This window comes from Schistocerca piceifrons, chromosome 7 (genome assembly GCF_021461385.2).
Source record: "Schistocerca piceifrons isolate TAMUIC-IGC-003096 chromosome 7, iqSchPice1.1, whole genome shotgun sequence".
Lineage (NCBI taxonomy): Eukaryota > Metazoa > Arthropoda > Insecta > Orthoptera > Acrididae > Schistocerca > Schistocerca piceifrons.
Genome location: NC_060144.1, coordinates 187,568,112 through 187,585,678, shown reverse-complemented (window position 1 = coordinate 187,585,678; position 17,567 = coordinate 187,568,112). Strand labels below are relative to the sequence as shown.

General features: G+C 42.5%; 1 protein-coding gene across 1 annotated transcript; it reads right to left on the bottom strand.

Annotated features, from left to right (window-relative positions):
- Nucleotides 1–5,235: 5,235 nt before the first annotated feature.
- Nucleotides 5,236–15,651, bottom strand: LOC124805090 (alpha-crystallin A chain-like). The gene is made up of 4 exons (XM_047265528.1): nucleotides 15,484–15,651; nucleotides 15,183–15,398; nucleotides 6,499–6,720; nucleotides 5,236–5,521 (listed from the first exon to the last, which is right to left on the bottom strand). Exons 2-4 carry the CDS (start codon nucleotides 15,396–15,398, stop codon nucleotides 5,402–5,404), a joined length of 558 nt encoding a protein of 185 aa, XP_047121484.1. The 5' UTR covers nucleotides 15,484–15,651; the 3' UTR covers nucleotides 5,236–5,401.
- Between the last annotated feature and the right edge of the window lie 1,916 nt (nucleotides 15,652–17,567).

Genomic DNA, 17,567 nt, shown 5'->3' with positions numbered 1-17,567 from the left:
AGAATCATGAAAGAAGGTTGTATACATGGAAGAACCCTGGAGATACTAAAAGGTATCAGATAGATTATATAATGGTAAGACAGAGATTTAGGAACCAGGTTTTAAATTGTAAGACATTTCCAGGGGCAGATGTGGACTCTGACCACAATCTATTGGTTATGACCTGTAGATTAAAACTGAAGAAACTGCAAAAAGGTGGGAATTTAAGGAGATGGGACCTGGATAAACTAAAAGAACCAGAGGTTGTACAGAGATTCAGGGAGAGCATAAGGGAGCAATTGACAGGAATGGGGGAAATAAATACAGTAGAAGAAGAATGGGTAGCTTTGAGGGATGAAGTAGTGAAGGCAGCAGAGGATCAAGTAGGTAAAAAGACGAGGGCTAGTAGAAATCCTTGGGTAACAGAAGAAATATTGAATTTAATTGATGAAAGGAGAAAATATAAAAATGCAGTAAGTGAAACAGGCAAAAAGGAATACAAACGTCTCAAAAATGAGATCGATAGGAAGTGCAAAATGGCTAAGCAGGGATGGCTAGAGGACAAATGTAAGGATGTAGAGGCCTATCTCACTAGGGGTAAGATAGATACCGCCTACAGGAAAATTAAAGAGACCTTTGGAGATAAGAGAACGACTTGTATGAATATCAAGAGCTCAGATGGAAACCCAGTTCTAAGCAAAGAAGGGAAAGCAGAAAGGTGGAAGGAGTATATAGAGGGTCTATACAAGGGCGATGTACTTTAGGACAATATTATGGAAATGGAAGAGGATGTAGATGAAGATGAAATGGGAGATATGATACTGCGTGAAGAGTTTGACAGAGCACTGAAAGACCTGAGTCGAAACAAGGCCCCCGGAGTAGACAATATTCCATTGGAACTACTGACGGCCGTGGGAGAGCCAGTCCTGACAAAACTCTACCATCTGGTGAGCAAGATGTATGAAACAGGCGAAATACCCTCAGACTTCAAGAAGAATATAATAATTCCAATCCCAAAGAAAGCAGGTGTTGACAGATGTGAAAATTACCGAACTATCAGCTTAATAAGTCACAGCTGCAAAATACTAACACGAATTCTTTACAGACGAATGGAAAAACTAGTAGAAGCCAACCTCGGGGAAGATCAGTTTGGATTCCGTAGAAACACTGGAACACGTGAGGCAATACTGACCTTACGACTTATCTTAGAAGAAAGATTAAGGAAAGGGAAAGGCAAACCTACGTTTCTAGCATTTGTAGACTTAGAGAAAGCTTTTGACAATGTTGACTGGAATACTCTCTTTCAAATTCTAAAGGTGGCAGGGGTAAAATACAGGGAGCGAAAGGCTATTTACAATTTGTACAGAAACCAGATGGCAGTTATAAGAGTCGAGGGACATACAAGGGAAGCAGTGGTTGGGAAGGGAGTAAGACAGGGTTGTAGCCTCTCCCCGATGTTGTTCAATCTGTATATTGAGCAAGCAGTAAAGGAAACAAAAGAAAAATTCGGAGTAGGTATTAAAATTCATGGAGAAGAAATAAAAACTTTGAGGTTCGCCGATGACATTGTAATTCTGTCAGAGACAGCAAAGGACTTGGAAGAGCAGCTGAATGGAATGGACAGTGTCTTGAAAGGAGGATATAAGATGAACATCAACAAAAGCAAAACAAGGATAATTGAATGTAGTCGAATTAAGTCGGGTGATGCTGAGGGAATTAGATTAGGAAATGAAGCACTTAAAGTAGTAAAGGAGTTTTGCTATTTGGGGAGCAAAATAACTGATGATGGTCGAAGTAGAGAGGATATAAAATGTAGGCTGGCAATGGCAAGGAAAGCGTTTCTGAAGAAGAGAAATTTGTTAACATCCAGTATAGATTTAAGTGTCAGGAAGTCATTTCTGAAAGTATTCGTATGGAGTGTAGCCATGTATGGAAGTGAAACATGGACGATAAATAGTTTGGACAAGAAGAGAATAGAAGCTTTCGAAATGTGGTGCTACAGAAGAATGCTGAAGATTAGATGGGTAGATCACATAACTAATGAGGAAGTATTGAATAGGATTGGGGAGAAGAGAAGTTTGTGGCACAACTTGACCAGAAGAAGGGATCGGTTGGTAGGACATGTTCTGAGGCATCAAGGGATCACCAATTTAGTATTGGAGGGCAGCGTGGAGGGTAAAAATCGTAGAGGGAGACCAAGAGATGAATACACTAAGCAGATTCAGAAGGATGTAGGTTGCAGTAGGTACTGGGAGATGAAAAAGCTTGCACAGGATAGAGTAGCATGGAGAGCTGCATCAAACCAGTCTCAGGACTGAAGACCACAACAACAACATGGTTTTTTAAAAAATCTTTAGCTTTTGAAACAATTTTTGAAAGAGAAATGACAGAATAAGCACCAGTGGAGCTCAAAATCAGTGTACCTGAAACTGTAGAGAAATGTGGAACACAATAGATAAATGGTTGCTTGCATGAAAATGCTTGCAAAAGTAGGAAGGTGGCAGAGGCCGAAACCAAAATCAGTGGAGGAAGCATAGATGACTCAATCATTTTATTCTCTGGTAAAAATTCAATTAAACAACACAACCAAAAGAAGCGGTTAACTGTGGTGTACTGCAAACCACTCTTGTCTTTAATATTTATCAAGAGAGAAATGAATCTCTGGAGGGGGGAATCTGAAAACCGTGTTATGAGAAAGTGTAGTTTCAGGTTTATCAAAGAAGTTTTGGGACAAAAACAGGAGGCTGGTCTTCGATAACTTTATTACTCACTTTGCCTTTTGCAAAAAGCAGAGAAAACATGGCTTGTGGGGTAATCAGGACAAACAGGAAAGCTTTCCCATTGGGCCTTTCACTTTCTAAGAGTATGAAACACAAGAAAACTGTGTATCTTGCTTCCAGTTACCACAGAACACACAAGATGTGTGTCCAGAAGGCAGAATAATAGCACTAAACTCAACATTCAGTACCGTACTGTAGTATACAACTGCAATATTTGAGGTGTTAACCATACCGACAGATTTAGATATGCCTATGGCCTGGAAAGAAGATCCAAAAAGGATTTTTTCAGTGCTTATAAACAGTACTTTGAGCTGTATCGAAAGATTCCCATTTAGGAGTTTATGAGAAATATTGCTCAGAGACTGATGGGTCGAGGGACGTGAGGTATGTAGTTGAGGTACTATCTAGATCAAACGCAGAATGTTTATTTTGTGCAGTATTCTTCTGCTACTGTAAAAATATTATTATTTTTGCTGAACTCAATTTAGAAACTATATAGTTGCCTTCCTAATATTCATTCATTGGTAGTCTTAAGTGCATCAGACAGTACTCAAAACTACCACCTTTGTAAAATGGAGGAAAAGAAACAGAATTCCAAAAAGTTCACGATCATTTTCTTACCATTTACTGCTGTGATCTATAAAAAAATATAAAACAAAAAACTCGAAAAAGTGTGCACAGGACACTATGAAAGCATCCAAATATAACACATCACATCACAAGTTCTGTGGTCGTTTGTACAGATATATTGTTTACAGTGGGTTCTGTACCCACATTGACAGGCAGGGTAACTAGCAAAGCCCACAAAACCATTTAATAGGACCATGTTCCCCAATGGAGCTCGCAATGCTTTCACTAAGTGATTGTATCTTCCAAGGTAAGTGATTTGATGAGCATCAGGTCTAAATAACAAGTCTTCCCTGCCCTCTACAACAATCAAGTTTGAATATAAATCAAGTATGGACAATACTGGGAAACAATCAAGAGGACAAAGGATGCCTACATAATTTTGTGCAATTAATTTTTCATGTTTAATCATTGAAAATATCTTACTCCTACTTGGTTCACTTATAGGATCACACGTTCTACGCAGCAATTCGGAATGAAGTCTCACTATGTAGGTTGGTTGTGGAAAATCACACATTTTACATGTCTTCTTAACCATAACATCTATTATAACTGAAGAACTTATCTATAACATCTATTACAACTGAAGAACTTACTATAACTCCAGATACTACAGGGAAAAAAATTATGAGTCTCGCATTAAATCAGCTTAAATTAATAACAGCTACCCCATCACACAATTTATGCATTACATTAATTTATACAAAATACAATTTTAAATGGCTTGCATCAAAGGTGGTTCCGTATTTTAAATTGTAATGTTATGTTATGAACAATACAGGAGTGCCATTAAAATTTTACATGATCTTCAGTCTCTTATCACATGTACTTTCATTTGTTGCATGACCACAAAATAAGACTGTAAAACGTTTATTTGACTGTGAGAAATGTATTTTAAATGTCTGATGTGAAGTAAGAGCAAACTGAAGCAACACTCTCAACAAAGAAGCAAGTGGGCACAAATCACTTCTGATGAACTCCCAACCATTAAGGAAAACACACTTTGTAAGTACACAATAAAAAAAGCCTTTGAAGTCTCAGTGTTGTGAATTAAGAATAGTATTTTGTTCTCTTATAACAACAGTATCTTTTACACTACGCTGGTATTATTTTGTTCTCATTCATAATTTAATCACAATCCTACTTCCTAAATTGAAGATTTCTATCACTGTAGAAATGAGTTTCCACTTTTTCATTGCCTCTATGTTTCCCACAACCTGTATTCCCCTCAGAAATATTTCTACGTTGTCTATTTGCAGCTTGTAGTGTATGCAGAACAGTATACTCCCTGGCAAGTTATCAAAAATGAGTTCTTAAAGCTTTGGAGATCAAGCCCAAGCACAACTTGGGCCACAATGTTGTGTTAAAAAGAACACACTTGAATATAGGTCAGGAAGCAATTTTTTCGATATGAGTCATGCAAAATAACTTGTTCCAAAAAAGCCAATAAATGCTTTTAAAATAGGTATAAATTAAACAGTTGAAAGGGCCAGGATGGAATATCAATAATATGGAAAGGAGATATTGCTACTCACCACAATAAGGCACTGAGTCACCAACAGACCCAAGGAGAAGAAATATTCAGCTCTCATACAGAGTTCTCCTCCATAAGCAGCAAAAACACACACTCACACAAGCAAGTAAGACAGCATTGTGCTTGTGTGAAAAAGCTTCCTACTTCTGAACAAGGACTTTGTCCAAAAGCTCAATATTATTACATTAGGTAAATATAGTTCAGTTTTAAGCTCGCTCTAACTGCTTCATGATATGGCCAATAAGGGCATCAGGAGAAAGAAACCACAACATTTATAAATTTTCTTTTCTTTATTTGTAAAAAAGTAATACTTAAAAATATATAATTTAAAAAAATGTTAAATCCAGTCTTACAACTGCAGTGGATGAAATACATAAAAAGTAATTAAAGGAACATACATTACAGCTTCTTTTCACAAAATGGAACTGATTTTGTACTATGTATAATTAAATCTTTCACATGAGTAATATTTTTGTGACATTTATTTTGTCTCTGCTTTCTCCTGTTTATTATCTGAGTTCTCCTCTGCAGCATCAGTGACAGCTGGTTTATTTGTCTGGACAATAGGGACTACACGTTCTTTGGGATCTTTTGATGGTACCTGAAAGTAATATGCAGAAATGTTAATTCTGATGTACTATCTCCACAACTTATGTTATGTCCTCAAGTTTCTTGTAGAGTTGATAATTTCCTTTTGTGAACAATATTTTGATAACTGACCTAACCTGCAGGTGTCCTTAGTCCTGTTCCAGCAGGTCCGTACTCTAGTTATAACAGCAAGCACACAAAGGACAACTGTTCCAAACACCACACGAAGATGTCTAGGTCAGTCTTCAAACCAATGCACAAAAATGGTGTAAAGACCTGGGGACCTTGATGGTCAAGTAAACGTAACCGTGTCTACCAATCCATCGATCTGGATATGGTGGGTTTAGATGTGTCATCAGACAACTATAAGAGGTAATCAAAGTTTCCATTTGAGAGGATTGCTGCAACACAGACATCCATCAGAGAATGAAGAATGTGTATGGAGCAGCATGTTTGCCAAAAACTACCGTTGTGGAACAGTGCACCAGGTTGTTCTTGGTCTTAATTCAACACAAGACACTGGTCAATCAGGAAGGACAGGCTCATCCATAGATCAACTAAAGTGATAGACACTAGAGTACCCGTCCTGTAGTCCTGATGTCTCCTCATGTGATTATTGTGCCTTCAGTCCCTTAAAACAGGCCTTGCAGTGTCAATGACTCCTGTTAGACAAGGATGTGCAGTAGACAGCAACGACTACTTCACATAGCAGAATACGGTGTTTACTAAATGGGTATGTTCAACCTAGTGCATCGATGGGGTGATTGTCTCAATGCTCATGGCAATTTTGCCTGATTGGTATGTCAATTCCGGACTGTACAGCCTTCAAACAAACTTTTTGTTCACCCACTATAGAACGTGCAGGGGGTCCCATCACACTGCAAGAACAAAGTCAAAGGAATCTTACTGTCTACTGTAATACTGGTAGCTCATTTTGAACAGTATAATTTTCATTATCATAAAATACCTTATATTGTGATGCATACTTACCTTTTTGGGAGCTGCAATTGTCAGAACGCCATCTGATGATAACTTTGATGTTACAGCATCTATATCAATATTATTAGGCAACTTGTAACGACGGACGAAATGTCTGGATATGTAGCCATGTTCATCTTCACGTTCCTCATGTTTTCCCTCTACTACAATAAAATCATCTTGCATTTTTACTGATACTTCATCAGGCTTGAATTGCTGGACATCAAGATTTACCTATGAAAGAAACAACAGTCAACACAAAATCCTAACAGAAATTTTATGCTATTCTGTTTCATACACACAAAGGGATTGCATCTGCAACTAACTTCTTATAGTTTTTCTGCTGACATTTTACTCCACATATGAGTCAACCTAATTCAATCACCAAAATTTTGTTTATAGGACACAGCATTTAAAATTACAGTTAATACAGTACATTTTAATATTTACTATGTTTAACTGTAACTCCTTGATTCAGGCTTAGAACACCCACTCACATTAACAAAACAGAAGCTATAGTATGAAAAATAATGATTAGATAGCTACAAAATGAGCCTCTATCCCAGTTTATGAATGCCACACGAAACTGAAAGTATTCCAAACTAATAGTTATTTCAAATATAGGTTCCACCAAGATGTAGTGCATTGAAATGGATACATAAGTATTTCACCTGGTTGGTCATACTGATCTCATATTTAAGTACAGAGTGGTTATAATTAAACTTTCCCTACCTATCATGTTATAATATGGAAACTGATTACCGTACGAGTACCAAACTTAGTAACATTAATGTTAAGGACATAGGGAAGAGAAATAATGCAGAGTCAATTCAACTGAAATACTTTTAACGTGCTGCTACGGTACATCATACCATTACTGCAACAAATGGGGCTCAATATGGTGCCCAGCCCATCGGAAACAGTCGGCTGATAATTCGAACATTTCCAAATGTGTTTTGAAGAAGTAGGTGATCATAATCGATGTGCACTGGGGCCCACCTTGCATGAAAACTGTAGAGTTCAATGTGTCTCTCTCCTGTACAACCAGTATGATACGCTGGCTAAGCATACCACAGTGATGCTGGCCAATCACACTGCATGTCTTTCCTCCTTGAGCATCAACCTGTTCAAAAAAGAATGGGATAATGATGAATGTGGACTTGAAGCCACAGCATAAGGTGACACGTTCACCACAGAGGCACTTCAAGCACAGTGACTTGAGGTGAAAATCCACATGCTCGGCAATTGTGTGTGTTCACCTCACCTGTCAAAGAAAAATAAGTTTTGCCTGTCCATAGCATGGTCCAGCACTCATCAACTTCAACCCTTGCGAGAAAGTGGAGAGCGAAGGAAACATCTCATTGCGCGTCCTGTGGTCCAAGCTGCTGCATGATATTGATCTTGTATGTATACCATTTGAGAATGGTCTGAAGCACGTTCCATACAGTGGACCATGGGATGTTCGACTGTCGTGACATAGCACTCGCACTGCCTGACGATTAGGAATTACACGCAGCGTTGTCTGCCATAGCAACAGCAATTTCATCAACCACCTGTGGTGCAACCGGTTGTCGGCACCTTCCCATAGTGACGTCCAGTTCTCCTGTCGATTAGAACTACTTTATCGTGCTCTGCACAGCAGATGGAGAAAGAGGACCCTTCCCAAAAAGGAGATCGTAATTCGGATGCTCAGGAGAACTACGAATGTGTGCAACATAACTGGTGAGCAGTTGAGCACATCAGAATGTCGAATCCACAATGGAGGGACTCCGGCCTCTGCCAGGACACTGGTCACCAGACTCATTCTAAAAGCTCCCGTCACTAGGTGAATGCCACAGTGATGCACTGGGTCGAGTAAAGGCAATGCTGAGGGCGCTGCCGAACCATAAGCCAGACTCGCATAGTCAAAGCGGGATTGAACAAGGGCTCTGTAGAGCTGCAGGAGCATAGAGTGATCTGCACCCCAGTTGGTGTTGCTCAGGCAACGAAGAGCATTGAGGTACTGCCAACACTCCCGCTTAAGCTGATGAAGGTGAGGTAGCCAAGTCAATTGGGCGTCAAAAACCAGTCCTAAGAATCGAAATGTCTCCACTGCAGTGAGTGGATCATCATCAAGATAAAGTGCAGGTTCTGGATGAACGATATGATGCCGACAGAAGTGCATGACCCACAACTTTGCTGCTGAAAACCTGAAGTCATGGGCTAGAGCCCATGACTGTGCCTTGTGAATGGCTCCCTGTAGGTGCCGCTCAGCAACACAAGTACTGGAGGAGCAATACGAAATGTAGAAGTCGTCTGCATTCAGAGAAGGGGAGACAGACAGCCCTACTGCTGCTGCTAGGTTGTTAATGGCCACCAAAAATAAAGATACACTCAATAAAGAGCCCTGTGGAACGCAATTCTCCTGAATTCGGGGTGAACTATGGGAGGCACCAACTTGGGACACAGAAAGTATGAACTGACAGGAAGTTTAGGATAAAAATCAGGAGCGGGTCCCGGAGACCCCACTCATACAATGTTGCAAGGATATCGTGTCGCCAGGTCATGTTGTATCCTTTACGCAAGTCAAAAAAGACGGCAACCAGGTGTCGGCGCCTGGAAAAGGCTGTTCAGATGGCAGATTCGAGGGACACAAGATTATTAGTGGTAGAGTGACCATGACGGAAGCCGTCCTGACATGGAGCAGTATGCCACGTGACTCCAGGACCCAACCCAACCGCCACCACACCACATCATACATTCCAGCAAATTACAGAGAATGTTGATGAGACTGATAGCTATCCACATCAAGCGGATTTTTACAGAGGTTTAGCACCGGAATGATGGTGCTCTCCCACCACTGCAATGGAAAGACGCCATCACACCAGATCCGGTTGAAGATGATGAGATATCGCTTGTAGTCAGACGAGAGATGTTTTATCATCCAACTGTGGATCCAATCCAGCCCAGGAGCTGTGTCGGGGCAATGTGCAAGGGCGCTGAGGTGCTCCCACCCTGTAAATGAGGCATTATAGGGTTCACTGTAGCATGTAGTGAACGAGAGGACTTTCCTTTCCATGCTCCCATGCTCCATTTGAGGGGGCGAAAGGCTGGGGGTGGGGTCGGGGGAGTTTGTTCTCAGACACAGAGGGTCGAGCATAGTGCTCAGCAATCACAATTGCGTCGGTAGAGAGCATGCCATTGATGTTAATGTCAGGGACACCTGTTGAGGTCTGGTACCCATAAAGACGTCTGATCTTCGTCCAGACTTGGGAAGGTGATGTATGGCACCAAATGGTCGACATATACCTTTCCCAACACTCCTGTTTCCATCGTATTATAAGCAGGCGAACACGGGCATAGAGCCGCTTAAAGGCTATTACATGCTTAGGGAAGGCTGCCACTTATGTCGCTGTAGAACTCCCCGATGCTCCTTAATTGCCTCAGTGACTTCCAGTGATGACCAAGGGACTATCTTTCGCTGGGGGCACTCTAGAGAACGAGGGATCGTGTTTTCTGCCACAGAAATTATGGCTGTAGAGACCTGCTCAATAACAACATCGATAACACCACGTGGGGGAGATTCGTCAGTGACAGCAGAGGTGAAGGCTACCCAGTCTGCCTTGTTTAAAGCCCATCGGGGTAAATGTCTGTGGGCATGACGCCGGGGGAGTGACAGGAAGACAGGGAAGGGGGCGCTACCACACAGGCCGTCATATGCTCTCCAGTGGATAGATGGGAGAAGTCCCAGGCTGCAAATTGATAAATCACTGGCTGAGTAACTACCATGAGCCACAATGAAATGTGTGGCGGCCCCAAAATTTAAGAGGCAGAGGTTGAGTTGGGACAGTAAATTTTCGACATCTCTGCCATGGCCAGTAAGCATGGTGCTACTCCACAAGGGGTTATGGGCGTTAAAATCTCCCAAAGGTAGGAAAGGTTTAGGGAGTTGATCAATCAGTGCAGCCAATACGTTCAGTGGTACCGCACCATCTGGAGGGAGATATACATTGCAGACAGTTATTTACTGTGTTGTCTGCATCCTGACACCCACAGCTTCAAGAGGAATTTCGATGGATGGGGCACAGGTTCACTACATACCGAGAGCAGGACATTAACGCAAACTCCACCTGACACTATTATATTTGCTACAGTTCTTGTAGTATCCCCTGTAGCTGCAAAGGGCTGGGGCCCAGATTGCCGGGAACCAGGTTTCCTCGAGGGCAATGCAGAAAGCAGGTGTGAAAGCTTAACAGCTGCCGTAGCTCAGCCAGGTGGTGGAAAAAACAGCTGCAATTCCACTGGTGGATGATGTGATCGTGAGACTGGGAAGGCATGAAACACTCAATGAGGCAGTCTTCGCCCCAAGGACACCTGCTGCCACAGACTTATTTCCTGAACAGGCTATAACCATTTTGTCTGAGGGTCTGGCGAGATCTAGGTCCTCAGTGGATGCCAAAATCTTCACCTCATCCTCAGACGCAGACCTTGTAGGCAGCGGTGGTGTGGGTGCCACTGCAATTCCCTTGGTCTTGGGGGTCTTCTTTCTGGATTTCTCTCACTGATCCTTGGGTTTCTCTGGCTAGGAGGGCTTCACTGATTCAGTCTCCAGGACTGATGATGATCGTGAAGCCCTACAACCAGCTGCTTTAGGGCACTTCAGCCACTAGCAGAAACCAGGGAAGGGAGTGACCCAAGGGACCCCTTCCTAGCGAGAGGAGCTGAAGAAGACTTCCCCTTCTCCAGCTGAGAAGTCAGAGAAGGTTGGGGCGACAGTGCTACCGAGGTAGTTGGTGCGGGAGCAACAGGGAGGGAAGTGCCCCCCCACAATCAAGGGCGCAGGTGTAGTCTTCCAGTTCTGAGAGCCGACTAGAACTCGCAGAACTGATGGGGCTGCACCTGTTCTCGTAGCGGCAGCATAAGAGGTCATCGCCACAGGATGTAGGCACTCAAATTTCCTCTTGGCCTCAGTGTAGGTCAATCGGTTTAGGGTCTTGTATTCCATGATTTTTCTTTCTTGCTGTAAAATCATGTACTCTGGTGAGCAAGGGGAATGATGCTCGACACAGTTGACACAGACGGGAGGTGGAGAACATGGAGTATTGGGATGGGGTAGACGTCCACAATCTCGAAATGTAATGCTGGAATTACAGCAGGAAGACATATGGTCGCACTTAGAGCACCACATTGGGGGAGGGATATGTGGCTTGACATCACAGTGGTAGACCTTGAACTTCACGGGTAATGTGTCACCCTCGAAGGCGAAGATGAAGGCACCAAAGGCAACCTGATTATCCCTCAGACCCCGATAGACGCACGAGACGAAATGAAGTCTTTGCCGCTCAATGCCCTGGACCATATTTAAGGTCTTATGAGGTGTGATGGTAAGGGAAACATCCCCAGCTTTTTACAAGCGAGCAATGCCCGTGACTGGGCAAAGGATGCTGTTTTTATCAAGACTGACCCTGACCGCATTTTGGACAAGCCCTCCACCTCCCCAAACTTGTCCTCTTAATGCTCTACAAAAAACTGAAGTTTCATCTAGACAACGCAGTTCCCATCAGCTCTCGTACATATGAGGTACCGGGGTGAATAAGGCTCACTGCCATCCTTAGCCTGGCGTTCCTCCCATGGTGTGGCCAGGGAGGGGAACGCTTTAGGATCATACTTCCTTGCATTGTACTGAGACTTGGAACGCTTAGAGACTGCTGGCATTCGATCATCAGCAAGTGATGACGACGTACGCTTCATCGCGTGCCATCCGCCTTGATGCCACCCACTCCAACTAGGGAGCCTCCCCACAGGCGCCATCCAGCCGCAGTAAAGGCCACCTGGCAGGATGGCCATTGCCAAGAGTCCCGATGCCCCAGGGAGACTGGCATCTACTCCTTGGCATATGGGGGAGGGGGGGGGGGGAGTTAACGGCGCAGGCATCGGCAGAGCGATCCCTGTGTAGCCAGGGGCTTCAACTAACAGGGTACATGGCAGCCCTACTACAACAGACTGGCTACAGTTCTGGATATGAGGTGCAAAGAATTCCATGGTCATCACCAACACAGAAAACGACAGTGCATAGTGGGCGGAGGAAAAAGCACCAAGGAAGGTGTCCTCACTCAAGAGGTAGGGGGCAAGCGAGACTGCAGTGCCACAACCAGACAGCTAAAGATCTCAATGCACGATGGACATTATGCAGCATGTAAGGCGCCCTTCCCCACCTGGGTCGCTCTTTGGGAAAATTTTGAAAAATGGTCAAACCCTACAGGGGACCATCACATAAAGACCAAAAGGTGCTAGACTCCTTTTAGTCGCCTCTTACGACAGGCAGGAATACCTCGGACCTATTCTAACCCCCGGGCCCACAGGGGGGGATTGAAGGTTATGTATTCTTTGCTAATCAAGATGAATCAATTATATGAATGTGGGGTGTTTTTTTTTTTTTTTTTTTTTTTTTTTTTTTTTTTTTTTTTGACAGGGGAGAATCTAAAATTAGTGACCAAAGAGGACACAGACAGGGACCGCACGTAGTTGGCACTGGGCAGGAATGTAGGTCAGCCAGGGAGCACACCAAGACAGTTCGGGCACCTGCAATAAACACTGTGCCTGGGCAGCGCAGTGGCTAACACAACTGCCCAGTACACAAGAGATCTTGGGTTCATGTCCCGGTCGGGCTTACATTTTCAGTCATTGCTACCATTTCCAGATAAAGTTGATGTCTTCAGTTTCTTCCCTCACCCCCTCCACATTTTCAATTTACATAATATTGTTACTCTGTTCCTTTCACACAGAGCTGGGGTAAGAGATTACAACGTTGTCTAGTCGTTCTTTCCCAAACCTGCCACGGTTTCGTTTGTCAGTAACCACCTGAATGTGACATAGCCCTATAACATTACTCCTTCTTAGTGCTAAGTCTTTGCCTCAGGGATTCAGTAACCAGATCTTTGTCTACTGTTCATGTTGCTCACCCTGACTTCGTGGATACTGTTTTAAAACTGTCTGAGGACAGTTTAGGAAAGAATTTTTGTTCAGACAGGAGCAATTAAATTGAAAATGAATGTAATTCAGGAAAGGAACAGAGCAAATGTGAAGACAAAGAGATCACAGTGACAGAAATGGAAGTGTAGGGACTGACTCTTTAGCTAAAGGTTCTGCTAGAAATATATATGATCAAACCAAATATCACTCATCGTCAAAGCCTCTTTCAAAGATGTCCAATGCCATTATTTTTGTGCATAATGGACATAAGAGAGATAAATGCGTTTGTCCTTCACAATTCCTACAAAGACAATATTCTAATGAGCAAATTCAACTTTCTGAAGAAGCTTGGAAATTCACTGGTAACATTACAGATAAGAAGTGAGACAACACCTACCACATGCCCCGTGAACTTCGTGCAACCGTTCAGTGTCTTGGCTGTAGGGGACCCTCTATCAGAAGTGATAGTAAAATGACCGGAAACAAGCCAAACATGCTCCACCTGTGATCCAAAAAGATGAGAAATATGCTTCTATTTGCCACTGTTGTAAGAAGGGCAGCTCAATTTGTATTATTGCGAAACGGGGTGAGAGTGCCATGGATATGATACATGATTTGGAGCGGCAGTCATTAAAACAAAGAATTTCGATGCAGTAAGCCCTTCTCATGAAATTGCAATCGCTAACTTTCCCCTCAAAAATGTTACAGTATTTTGTTAGCACCCACATAGGGAGAAATGATCGTCACCAGAAAATACTGTAAATCAGAGTTTGCATGGAAAGATTTAAGTGTGTGTGTGTGTGTGTTTGTCCCCCCCCCCCCCCCCATGAAGCCTCTGCCATGCACATAATTGTGATTTGCAGAGTAATCATGTAGACAGATATACCAATTTAGCTTGCATTCTCTACAAAATTTTACAGTGGGAAGGAGACTCAAAACTTAAAAACTACACAATTAATTTTGATTTTTTTTAAATGTATTGTCGAAGTTTTTATGTTATTGTTTAATTAACAATTAAAAACTGCAAAGAGTAAAATTTTGAGCACAGGCTATTTGAGTATTCACAGCATTACAGTTTCATGTAATATTACATTAATTTTGTGTAGTTTTCTATTTAAATATGTTTTACTCCTAAACAAATTTTAAAAATTTATGTGAATATATTTTCGTGCGGTAATAACGTAACCTTTCACATAAAAAACCTAACCACTCCACTGAAAGTACTGAATGCAACTTTCATGACTATTTAAGTATAACTGTCTCTCAGACCACATCTAGGACAGCGACTGACAAAAAAGACCTGGGACAATGCAACAAAACAATTACCTGGGAAACTAAGTGTTAGTAGGAGTATAACTGTTCCACACATGGTGTAGATAATGTTATCCTACACGAAATCAAATGCAATTCGTTTCAGTCTTTCCTGGTCTTACCAAAACTAATTATATTTATATTTAATCCATTAGCAATAGCCTGTGAAATGACAATATGGTCCAAATTACTGAGGAAGGATAATCTTTCCTGGAAACAATCCACATATCAGTAAACTAGTTATTTTAGTTAAGCCGCCCTGTTCCCCCATGCCACATGACATTGACCAAGCGAACTTTTAACAATGGTAAACAATGTATAAAGTACGTAGTATAATAGAAGCACACACATACGCAATAAACCTTTTACATTGCAATATGATACATATTTTTTTGCTGGATAAACATAAAAAATATCAATATTGAAGTGTTAACCTCAAATCCTTCTTTCTTGTTTCTAATGTGCGATCTTCCGCTTCGACGAGCCGGCTGATGACGCCATGAACGCAGATATCCCGATCGTAAGGGCATAGCAGCCAATCGTGGGACAAATACATCGTCAGAAAGAATAGTTGGCTCGAGATCAGCACTCAGCAAGCTCGGCGCCCGGTCAAATTCAGTTGACATAGCGATAAAAGGAAAAAAAGCCATCTGAAAAACATTGAAGAACGCGTAACTTTCCTAATAAGTTTCACTTATACGTCTACAAAACTGTTTTTTCATTGCTACTCCCTACCTTTCCTCACACACAACTCTACAATGACAACAAACTATGAAGTATTGGTCTTCTTTTACCGAGAACAAAATATTGGAAACGTATCGCAATAGAAACAGCAATGTTGGTGACAGGATAACGTTTGATTGTAGAGCTTCTTTGCAGCCTAAACAAGATGAGGATGTGATGTCAAACTGGCATACTGATCGTTTCCGGTGTATGTCGATACATCGAATGGCGAGTACAAATCGAATTCATGTGCAAGTAGCTCTAGCGAGAGCCATTCGTGTGCAGTCTCTCACGGAGCCTTCGTGTTGAAGGAAAGAATATTGAACAGGACAAAAATGTATAATTAATACAAGGATAAATCATAAAGACTTCTGTTGCATTCTAGTTAACTATATAGTATCTGTTGATTTCGTGGTCAAATATCCATATGATATATTTGAAGAATGAAATGCAGTGTTACCAAACGTACTCCAAAAACAGTGCTTGCAGAAACCAAAAACGCGTGTAATTGCTTTGGCAGAAAGGAATAAGGCATATGTGACTGTAGGCGTTCCCGGCGTCAACTGTAGATGAAGGTTTCTCGGATCTCCAGCTGGGTGGTAGCGCTGACATCTCGCGACGTTTCGGGAAGTGTCATACTACCCATCTTCTGGCGAAGTGTCGAGATTTGCGGAGAGCGGGCTATTTATATGCGAGGTCACCCCCCCTCCACTAGACATCGGATGGCTGCAGTGGACCGGCAGCGTGCGCGCGGTGGTGGGGATAGCGGTTGCCCCCGGCGGCCGCGTTCAGTTCTCGGTGTAAGCATTCTGTCTGTGTCCGCGACGGAGGACGTTGACGGGCGCGATCCCGAAGGATTGCCGCTATTGCAGGGTTCCATGCTGCGCTAAGTTGGTATCCCTCACCTCTGTTGACCAGATTGTCATGAATCTTTATTTCTATAGATTCTTTGATAATGCTGGCCCAGAAGCCAGATGCTCGGCACATTACCTTCAACTTGGAAAACACGAAGGTACTGTGCCGAGCATCTGGCTTCTGGGAAAGTGTTATCAAAGAATCCATAGAAATAAGGATCCATGACAATCTGGTCAAAAGAGATGATGGATACCAACTCAACGTTGCATGGAACCCTGCGATAGCGGCAATCCGTCGGGAGCGCACCCATCAACGTCTTCCGTTGCAGACGCAGACAGAATGCTTACACCGAGAACTGAACGCGGCCGCCGGGGGCGACCGCTATCCCCACCACCGCGCGCACGCCGCCGGTCCACTTTAGCTTCCCGTGGTCTACTGGAGGGGGGGGGGGTCCACGCATGTAAATAGCCCGCTCTCCGCTAATCTCGACACTTCGCCAGAAGATGGGTAGTATGACACTTCCCGAAACGTCGCAAGATATATCCACACTGCCACCCAGCTAGAGACCCGAGAAACCTTCATCAACTGGAATAAGGCAGTTGGTACAAAAATATTCACTTCAAACATGGGCCTGAATCTCGTATAGGGACTTCCGGTAATACGATAATACGACTTTGGGTCTCTGCCAGGTTGCTTGGAGCACTGCACGTTTATCAGTCCACCATATCGTGTTTAAAGTCCTCCGTATTTGTCTTAATTTCGTAGTAAAGTGGAGCTGTTTTCATAGCATTACACTCCTGATTACAGCTACTCGTGTATATTCCACATTTTCAACTGCATTGTGAATATGTTGCTTGTATCCCGTTTGATCTTTGCTCACATCTGTAATAGTGTGTGGAGTAAATGATTCCATAGCTTTGTTTCATATAAAACAGAAAGTTGTTGCATGGGATACTGCTCTGTGGCTATTTGCTCTTGCCTACAGATCCATATGTGAAGTGCCAGATTTAAATTGATTGAAGGTATATTGTTCGTATTCTGCTTTATTTTAGTTCGCATCCAGCATCCATTTTTCGTACTTTCTCACATTTGATGGAGAGCTCCATGTTAGCAGCTTTTGGCAGAACTGGTGTTTAACTTCATTACATCTTGTCATGGAATGAGTATGCATCTCCACAATGAATGGTGTTGCTTCTTGCAGCGGATTTTCATTTGTAGTATTAGTCACATTTATTATAGCT

Excerpts from the sequence above, each read along its gene's own strand:
- LOC124805090 (XM_047265528.1), bottom strand. The coding sequence starts at position 15,398 with ATGGCTTTTTTTCCTTTTATCGCTATGTCAACTGAATTTGACCGGGCG. Across the intron at positions 6,721-15,182 it reads ACAAGAAAGAAGGATTTGAG|GTAAATCTTGATGTCCAGCA; the intron begins GTTAACACTTCA and ends TTTCTTTCATAG. Across the intron at positions 5,522-6,498 it reads CAATTGCAGCTCCCAAAAAG|GTACCATCAAAAGATCCCAA; the intron begins GTAAGTATGCAT and ends TATTACTTTCAG.